Source organism: Cetorhinus maximus, unplaced genomic scaffold, assembly GCF_964194155.1.
Source record: "Cetorhinus maximus unplaced genomic scaffold, sCetMax3.hap1.1 HAP1_SCAFFOLD_196, whole genome shotgun sequence".
Classification (NCBI taxonomy): domain Eukaryota; kingdom Metazoa; phylum Chordata; class Chondrichthyes; order Lamniformes; family Cetorhinidae; genus Cetorhinus; species Cetorhinus maximus.
In genome coordinates this window covers 153,858-163,931 of record NW_027596175.1, presented here as the reverse complement: position 1 = coordinate 163,931, position 10,074 = coordinate 153,858, and the positions used below count along the sequence as shown (strand labels likewise).

Sequence of the window (10,074 nt, the reverse complement as noted above, 5' to 3'; positions counted from 1 at the left end):
CACTTTAAGCATGCACTAACTCCACCACTGACACAGTAGCAGCAGTGTGTACCATATACAAGATGCACTGCAGTAACTCACCAAGGCTCCTTCAACAGCACCTTACAAACTCACTACCACTACCCCTACCCCAGAAGGACAAGGGCAGCAGACACGTGGGAAATCCCCATCTGCAAGTTTTGCTCCAAACCACACACCATCCTGACTCTAACATATCACCAGTCCTTCACTGTCACTGGGTTAAAAAGCTGGAATTCCTTTAACAGTACTGTGGGTGTACCTACACCACATGGATTGCAGTGATTCAATAAAGGGGCGCACCACATTTTTCGAGGGCAATTAGGGATGGACAACAAATATTGATCTAGGCTCGCAGAATCAGAATCACAGAATTTTAATGGCATAGGAGTCCATTCAGCCTGTGGTGTCTGCACCGACTCTCCGAATGAGCATCATGACCTAGTGCCAATACCCTACCTTTTCCCCGTACCCCTGCACATTGTTTCTATTCAAATAATCATCTAATGCTCTCGTGTACCTCGATTGAACCTGCCTCCACCACACTTCCAGGCAGTGCATTCCAGGCCAGCACCACTCGCTGTGTGGATAAGTTTTTTCTCACGTCACATTCCTGGAACGAAAAAAAAAGTGCATAAAACAAAAGTCAAGTTTAAAACAAAGTCCGTTTGCTCCAATATTCAACATCACTCCCCAAGACTGTACACCAAGAGCACATTCTCACCATCCTCTTGGCTAAAAGGCAAAGCCCCGTATCCTCCTCACCCATTGACTGGGGACAAACCGCCGCTGCTCGTGGCCCCAACTCGCGCCCGGGCACCACCACCAGCCCCTTTCCCATCTTCCCCTCCCGTATTTCTGACCAATGATGAGTCCGCAATCCTCGTGATATCGGAACCGTTAAACTGGGACCAATAAAGCATTTTATGAACGAAAGAGCAGTTACAAGATGGTGGATCGACATCGGTAGTTTTCCAGGTGTAGGTTGGGCACTATTATAAAATAGTATAATATTTTATATTATATAAAATAATATATTTATTATAAAGCAGCTGCTTTTGTAATTGAGCGATCTCTCTAAATCCCAGGGCTGGTGTTTGGGCGAATCTCAATCTTGGAATGGCTCGTTTTCGAACAGATTGCATTGAGAAACTTCTCATCAAGGCTTTCAAGAAATTTGGAATTTGCGTGGGTCAGTACCCGTGGTTTTTCTTGATCGTTCCTGTCATCGTTTCTGCAGGACTGGGGTCAGGGTTCATGAATGTTAAGAAATTGGAAGCAAATGATTTGGAAGAGCAATTTACTCCTTCTAACGGTCAAGCAAAAATAGAAAGAGCGTTTATTCAGCAACATTTTTCAACCGATTATTCGCATTTCACGCCGGCAAGACTTTCCACGGAGGGGATGTATGTTTCTTTCATTGCTGTTTCAAAGGATGGTAACATCCTTACCAAAAGAGCATTCGAAGAAATTTTATCACTTGATAAAATGGTCAACGATTTAAAGGTTTATCACAATAACGTTCAGTATAACTACTCAAACCTTTGTGCAAAAATAGGCAATTCATGCTTTCCAGATCCCATTTTAGAATTTATAAATCACGATCCTAATCTAGTAGAGAGCACTGCGTTTACTTATCCTACATTTAATGGAAGTTTTATTGCTACGACTTTGGGAGGAGTGACGTTAGTTTCAGGTCGTGTTAAAGAGGCGCGTTCTATGAAGCTTACTTATTATTTAAGAGAAGGCACGGAACAAGATGAAGTACTTTCTAAGCAATTCATTGCTACGTATATCCAAGAATTTCCGAAGAACTCTTCAACTTTGAAGTGGATTAAGGTAAATTTTAAAACAATATTACATTCCGTTCTCTCTGAATGTCCCAAACAGCTACATTTTTACGGTTTATCTATTTAATGTGTTTACCAATTTAAAGTATTCCTGTTCATTTTTTGCTTTCTTAAACTCTGCAAAGAAATGGACAAAACAGTATACAAAATGTAGGTAGAGAAACTATAAATTATGTGATCGCCTTAATCTTGCTTTTCTGTTTTTTGCTGTTAGTCAACAACTGTTCATTATTCTGCCATTGGCACATTTGGGCCCATCTTTGTTTGTCCCATTACTACTCTTTGGCTCGTCCCAGCCAGTTCTTCTGTCATTTAATGTCTCCCATCTTCCATTCTATCGCAGACGTTCCGTTTTGGGTTTTTTTCCGCTCTCCCCCATTTCACCTACATAAAGTTTAAATACATTTCTAACAATATTTTGGTTTTGTATAGCCTCAAATTAGGGAATGGTCAAAAAGATTGTAACCGAAGAATGGGGATAACCTTAGGATCTAGAAGTCGGATGCGAATGTAAGCGGACGAGGACACAAAGAGGCAGCAAAGAGATAAAGGTTAAGGTGTGGTCGACAGGGTGGCACATGGAGTATAATCTGGGGAAGTGTGAGGTTATTCACTTTGATAGTAAGCATAGAAAAGCAGAATTTTTGTTAAAGGTGTGAAACTTAAATGTTGTTGTTCAAAGATATTTGAGTGTACTTGTACAAGGAACTCAAATTGGGCCTGAATTTTCATTAAGTCAGAAGGGCTCTGTGCCTTGGCTAAAATGGCACTGGAGCCAGAAGTCCTGAACCCATGGTCCACCATTTTCGTTGAGGGGGATACTGGGATGGGAGGTATTTCACACATCCGCAGTTCACGGAGGCAGCAGCACATTCAAAACTTCAGCTTTCTTGAGCAGAAGCAATTTTGGTCATTGAAATTTCAGAAGCGTGACTCATGGGATTTTAGGCATTTAAAGAAAAGATGTGAACCTACTGGAGTTCTTTGGAGAGGTTAGCTACCCCTTTGAGCTTGTTAACAATAGACATGAATGCACATAAAGTGGTTAAGCTCTGTGTAACTGTCAAGCTGCCAAGTCATTTTAATCTCCACTTTAAATTTTGAAAAATGCCACCCTGCAGTTTAAAAAAAAAATTGTTTGCAATTTCACTAGACGTTTGTTGACATAAGCCTGAATGCTTTCATTAGAGTATTATTTGCTTGACTGATTCCGTAACCTATCATTATCACATTGGGGGCCTTTAAATTCACAGTTTGATTGACAGCTGCAAATGGTTACAAAGTAATTAGCTATCTTTTTGATGTGGGGCTGTGAATACAAATGTTTGTTTTATATGGAATTAAGTACTTGAAGGGATTTAAATTTATTGAATGGGCTTTTATCAATTAGTTTTTTTAAACATATAGTGAAGCCTGTAATAGATATTTAGAACTTTATTTTATCTCAACATATCTACTGAGGTAGGCCCATGGTGGATACTGGGTGAGTTGGTATAGAGGATGTGAGGGCAAAGGATGGTGAATGGGGGGCATGGGTTGGCATTATTTGGTATTAAGTTGCCATGGTGGCATGAGAGGCAATGGGGGGGTTGAGTGGGGAGCATAATGTCGTATGAATTGACATAGATTGGGCATGGGAGCATGAGAGAGGTGAGGGCTAGAGGGCTGCTTTTTGTTTTGTTGCTATCATTATAACTGGGACACTTGGCGGCCCCTATATCTACCTCCACATTTATCCTGGGGCAGTAGGCCTGACTCTAATTAGCACCCATCACCCCTCCAAAAAGAAAACTCAACCATTTGGGCACTTTTCCCTGATTCAAGTTTGCAGAGTCAAGAATTTTTTGACTCAGGAGCACAAATTCAGCCCTTAGTGTCAGATACAAGTAAAGAAGGTGGTAAATAGTATTTTGGCTTTTATTGCAAGGGGATTAGAGTACAAGAATAAGGAAGTGTTACTGCAATTGTACAGGGCTTTGTGAAGTACTGTGCACAGTTTTGATCTCCATTTCTCAGGAGGACATACTTGCCATTGTGAGTTCACAAGATTGGCTCCTAGGATGAGAGGGTTGTCCCATGATGGGTGGCTGAGCAAATTGGGCTTGTACTCTTTAGAGTTTGGAAGAATGATAGGTTATCTAATTGAAACATACAAGATTCTGAAGTGGCTTGACAGGGTAGACAGAGGTTATTTCCCCTGACTGTGGAATTTAGAAAATAGTCTCAGAATAGGGAGCTGATCAGTTAGTACTGAGATTAATTTTTTTCACTTAGAGAGTTGTAAATCTTTGGAATGGTCTACCCCAAAGGATTGTGGATGTTCCATCATTTGAGTAAATTCAAACGGAATCTGGGAATCGAGGGATAGAACCATAGGAAAGTTATGGTGCAGAAAGAGACCATTTAGCCCATCATGTCTGCACTGGCCAAAAAAGAGGAAAAAGAAACTAGCTGCTCGGTTTAATCCCACTTTCCAGCACATGGTCCATAGCCTTGCAGGTTACAGCATTTCTGATGCAGATCCTGGTACCTTTTTAAATGAGTTGAGAGTTTCAGCCTCAACCGCCAACTTAGTGGGTGTCTGGAATTCACTGCCTATCTGCTGGGTGAAAAAGTTTTTCTTCATGTCCCCTCTAATCCTTCTACCAGTCACCTTAAATCTATGCTCCCTGGTAATTGACCCCTCAGCTAGGGAAAACAAGTCTTTCCTGTCTACCCTATCTAGGCCCCTCATAATTTTATACACCTCAATTAGGTCACCCCTTAGCCGCCTCTGTTCTATGGAAAACAACACCAGCCTATCCAATCTCTCCTCATAGCTGCAATTTAAGCCCTGGCAGCATTCTTGTAAATCTACTCTGCACGCTCTCCAGAGCAATTATGTCCTTCCTGTAATGTGACCAGAACTGTACACAAAATTCCAGCTGTGGCCTAACCAGCGTTTTATACAGTTCCATCATTATATCCCTGCTTTTGTATTCAATACTCGCCCAATAAAGGAAAGCATTCCATATGGTGTCTCACTTCCTCTCAACTTCCCATTTAGAGATGCAGGGATCAAGCAGGAAAGTGGAATTGAGGTAGAAGATTGTCTATGATTGTATTGAATGGCAGAGCAGGCTTGAGGAGCCAAATGGTCTACTCCTATTTCTTAGTTCTTAAAACTAAATAAACTGGCTTTCGGTACACTTCACATAACTAAAATGTAACAGTATTCAAACCACCTGAAGGTAGGCCTTTGCATGGTCTTAACGCTGGTGTATTTAGCACAATTTGGGAAAAACAGGAGGTACAACCCCTGCCCCTTTACCTCCTCCCTTCTCGCCATCCTAGGCCCAAACACTCCTTCCAGGTGAAGCAGCGATTCATTTGCATTTCATTCAATTTAGGCTACTGCATTTGCTGCTCACAATACAGTCTCCTCTACCTTGGAGAGACTAAACAGAGACTGGGTGACTGCTTTGCGGAATACCTTCGCCTAGTCCACAAGCATGTTCCCGACCTTTCTGCCGCTTGCCATTTCAGTTCACCATCTTGCTCTCATGCCCACATTTCTGCCTGCTGCAAAGTTCCAGTGAAGCCCAACACAAACCGGAGGAACGGCACCTCATCTTCCAATTAAGCACTTTACAGCCTTCTGGATTTAGCATTGAGTTAAATAACCAGACCATGAACTCTGTCCTCCATTTTGATATTTTTTCCCAACCCCCAAAAGGCCAGTCTGTAACTTTGTTCTTACGTTTTGCTTTCAGAGAGCGCTGACCCTTGTTCTGCTATGAACACATTCTGCTATCTGACCTTTGTGCCACTATTAGCACCTTCCTTAGCCTTTAACACTATCATTACAACTCCTTTTGTCTTGTGACCATGATACCCTTGTCAAATCTGAGCTCCCACCTATCCCTGACCTATTTTGCTCCACCCTCTCTTCAACAATATAAAACCCACCTACCTCTCTTCAGCTGTGAAGAGTCATATGGATTCAAAACGTTAACTGTTTCTCTCACCAGAGATACTGCCAGACTTGCTGAGTTTTTCCAGCATTTTCTGTTTTTATCATGTGGTGAATTGCAGAATGTTAGTATGCAGGTACAGTAACTAATTAGGAAATCTAATGTTATCCTTTAGTATGAGCAGATTTGAATGCAAAAGTAGGGAGGTTATGCTTCAGTTACACAGGGCATTGTTGAGACCATATCTGGAGTAGTGTGTGCAGTATTGGTCTCCTTATTTAAGGAAGGATGTAAATGCGTTGGAAGCATTTCAGAGAAAGTTTACTAGACTCATACCAGGAATGGGCGGGTTGTCTGATGAGGTAGGACTGGACAGATTAGGCTTGTATCTACTGGAGTGAAGGAAAGTAAGAGATGACATGCAGGACACCCAGATCTGGACAACTTCACAATTCCTCACATTATTCTCCATTTGCCAGATCTTTGGCCACTCATTTAACCTATCTATGTCCCTTTGTAGCCTCTTTACGTCCTCATCACAACTTACTTTCCTAACTATCTTTGTGTCATCAGCATACTTTTAGACCTATCGTCCAAGTCATTTATATAAATTGTGAAAAGTTGAGACTGCAGCACTAATTCCTGTGGCACGCCATTCGTCACATCTTGCCAACTGGAAAATGATCCATTTATGCCTACTTTTTGTCTCCTGTGACAATATGTTACCTCCCACACCGTGAGCATTTATTTTCTGCAATAACCTTTGATGTGGCATTTTATCGAATGCCTTCTGGAAATCGAAGTACAGCACATCCATCAGTTCCCCTTCATCTACAGCTCATGTTACTTCTTCAAAGAACTCCATTAAATTGGTTAAACATAATTTCCCTTTCACAAAACCACTCCGACTGATTACCTTGAATTTTTCTGAGGACCCTGAAATAACATCTTTAATTATAGTTTATAACATTTTCCTTATGACAAACATTCAGCTAACTAGCCTGTTCTGTCTCCCTCCTTTTTTTGAATAAAGGAGTTACATTCGCTATTTTCCAATCTGATGGAACCTACCCCAAATCTAGGGAATTTTGAAAAATTAAAACAAAAAGAATCAACTATCTCACTAGCCACTTTTTTTAAGACCCTTGGATGAAGTCCATCAGCACCTTGGAACTTGTCAGCCTGCATCTTCAATAATTTGCTCAATACTACTTCCCTGGTGATTATAATTTTTTTGAGTTCCTCCCTCCCATTTCCTGATTTACAGCTATTTCTGGGATATTGCATAGATCCTCTGCAGTGAAGACCAATGCAAAATACGTGTTAATTCACCTGCCATCACCTTATTTTCTATTATTAATTCCCCAGACTCATTTTCTATAGGACAAACGTTCACTTTGTTAACCTTATTTAAATATCTACAGAAACTCTTACTTTGTTTTTATATTTCTAGCTATCTTTCTCTTATACTCTAATTTTTCCCTCCTTATTAATCCTTTTGTCATTCTTTATATTCTGTCCAGTCTTCTGACCTATTGCCCTTCTTTGCGCAATTATATACGATATAATAGAAGGGAGTGCCGTATTGTAAAAGCTCCATCATTCCCTTTTCACCTTTCCCTACAAATTCTTGGTTGTCTCTCGGGGTTGTTGAAATCTCCCATGGTGTCTGTCCTGTCTTTTTCTCATTTCATTTTATGCATACAAATTGCTTCTTTCAGCTTTCAGGTGGTGTATAGAATATCCCTTTTGAGCATAATCAATTCCTTTATGTCAGTCAATGTGGATTCTGTTATCTTAACGTTAGTATGCCCTTTTTTTTCCTACTGTGAATGTGTTATTTCTAGTTAAGGATCTCAAGAATAAATACGAATGTGGATACATACAAACATATGAATTAGGAGCAGAAATTGGCCATTTGGCCCCTTGAGCCTGCTCTGCCATTCAATAAGATGATGGCTGATCTGATTATAGCCTCAACTACACAGTCCATCTACCCCCGATGACCTTTGACTCCCTTGTTAGTCAAGAATCTTTCTACCTCTGCCTTAAAAATATTCAATTACCCTGCCTCCACCGCTGTCCGGGGAAGTGTTCCAGGAATTCACAACCCTCTGCGAGAAAAAATTTCTTCTCATCTGTCTTAAATGGGAGCCTCCTTATTTTTAAAACTGTGCCCACTGGTTCTAGTCTCTCCCAAAAGGGGAAACATCCTTTCAACATCCACCCTGTCAAGTCTCCTCAGGATCTTATATGTTTCAAAAAGATCCCATCTCCATCTTCTAAACTCCAACAGATATAGGCCCAGTCTGTCCAACTTCTCATCATAAGATAACCCCCACCATCCCAGGTATCAGTCAAGTGAATGCTCTCTGAACTGCTTCTAACGCATTTATATCTTTACTTAAAGAGACCAAAACTGTACACAACTCTAAATATGATCTCACCAACACTGTAAAATTGAAGCAAAACATATCTATTTTTGTATAGAGGCAAAAAACTGCGGATGCTGGAAATCCAAAACAAAAACCAAAAATACCTGGAAAAACTCAGCAGGTCTGGCAGCATCTTTATGCCTATTTTTGTATTCTTGTGGAGGTGGTGTTATAGTGGTAATGTCACTGGACTAGTAATCCAGAGGTGCAGGCTAATGCTCTGGGGACACAGGTTCAAACCCAGCCATGGCAGCTGGTGGAATTTAAATACAATAAATAAATCTAGCATTTAAAAAAAGCTAGTCTAATGGTGAACACAAAACAATTGTCAAATGTCGTAAAAACCCATCTGGTTCACTAATGTCCTTTTTAGGGAAGGAAATTTGCTGTCCTTCACTAGACTGGCCTACATGCAACTCTAGACACCCAGCAATGTGGCTGACTCTTAAATGCTTTTGAAATGGCCTAGCCAGCCACTCAGTTGTATCAAGCTGCTACAAAGTCTAAAAGGAATGAAACTGGACGGCACACCCGGTATTGACCTAGGCACTAGAAATGACAATGGCATATCCAGCCCTGTCAACCCTGCAAAATCCTCCTTATTAACATGTGGGGGCTTGTGCAAACTTGGGAAAGCTCATCCACAGACTGGTCAAGCAACAGCCTGACATAACCATATTCATGGAATCATACCTTTACTGACCTTTACAGACAATGGCCCAGACATCATCATCCCTGGATATGTCCTGTCCCACCGACAGGCCGACCCAACAAAGGTGGCGGCACTGTGGTATACAGTCAGGAGGGAGTTGCCCTGGGACTCCTCAACATTGACTCTGGATCCCATGAAGTCTCATGGCATCAGGTCACACATGGACATGGAAACCTGCTGGTTACCGTTCCCTCTCAGCTGATGAATCAGTACTCCATGTTGAACGCCACTTGGAGGAAACATTGAGGATGGCAAAGACACAGAAGGTATTCTGGCTTGGCAGCACCACTACTGGCTGAGTCTTAAAGGACATAGCTGCTAGACTGGGTCTTTGGCAGGTGATGAGGGAACCAATAAGTGGGAAAAACCAACTTAATCTCATCCTCGCCAATCTACTTGTTGCAGATCCATCTGTCCATGACAGTATTGGGAAGAGTAACCACTGCACAGTCCTTGTGGAGACAAAGTCCTTTCTTCACATTGACAAGCCCTCCATTGTGTTGTTTAGTACTACCACCGTGCTAAATGGGACAGATTTTGAACAGATCTCAACTTAATACTGGGCATCCATGAGGCACTGTGGGCCACCAGCAGCAGAATTGAATACAACCACAATCTGTAACTGGAGTGAGACCTCAGCGGAATGAGAGAGTTTGGTGAGCGGAGGTAAACTTAAATATCTTCCTAAAAATCTAATATTGTTTGTATTTAACATTTAACTGCAAGTACTGTTTAAATTCTAAGTCTCATCCAGGGATTTAAGCAGGGAGATAGAAGCTACCACTGGCAACAGAGCATATTGGTACTCAAGAAGGGTAGATGACATTTAGGAAGGACAGGAAGCTAGGAAAAGGTGGAGGGATGGCTCCATTAATAAATGATGCACAGTGGAGAGGGATGACCCAAGTTCCAGAAACCAGGATGTAGAAGCGGTTTGGTGGAGATGAGAAATGATAAAGGCAAGAATTCACTTGTGGGAGTGTTGTTCAGGCACCCTAACTAACTACATGGTAGGATGGGGTATAAAGGAAGAAATAATGGGAGCTTGTCAGAAAGGTATGGCGATAATCATGGGAGATTTTAATCTGCATATAGACTGGAAAAAA

At 41.4% G+C, this 10,074-nt stretch overlaps 1 protein-coding gene across 1 annotated transcript in view; it reads left to right on the top strand.

The window, feature by feature from the left end:
- Positions 1-1,137: 1,137 nt before the first annotated feature.
- Positions 1,138-10,074, top strand: part of LOC144673006 (patched domain-containing protein 3-like) — a 79,619-nt gene continuing 70,682 nt past the window's right edge. Inside the window, exon 1 of the mRNA XM_078535005.1 lies at positions 1,138-1,857. Within this exon, the coding sequence (XP_078391131.1) occupies positions 1,138-1,857 (720 nt within the window). The remainder of the gene's footprint in view (positions 1,858-10,074) is intronic.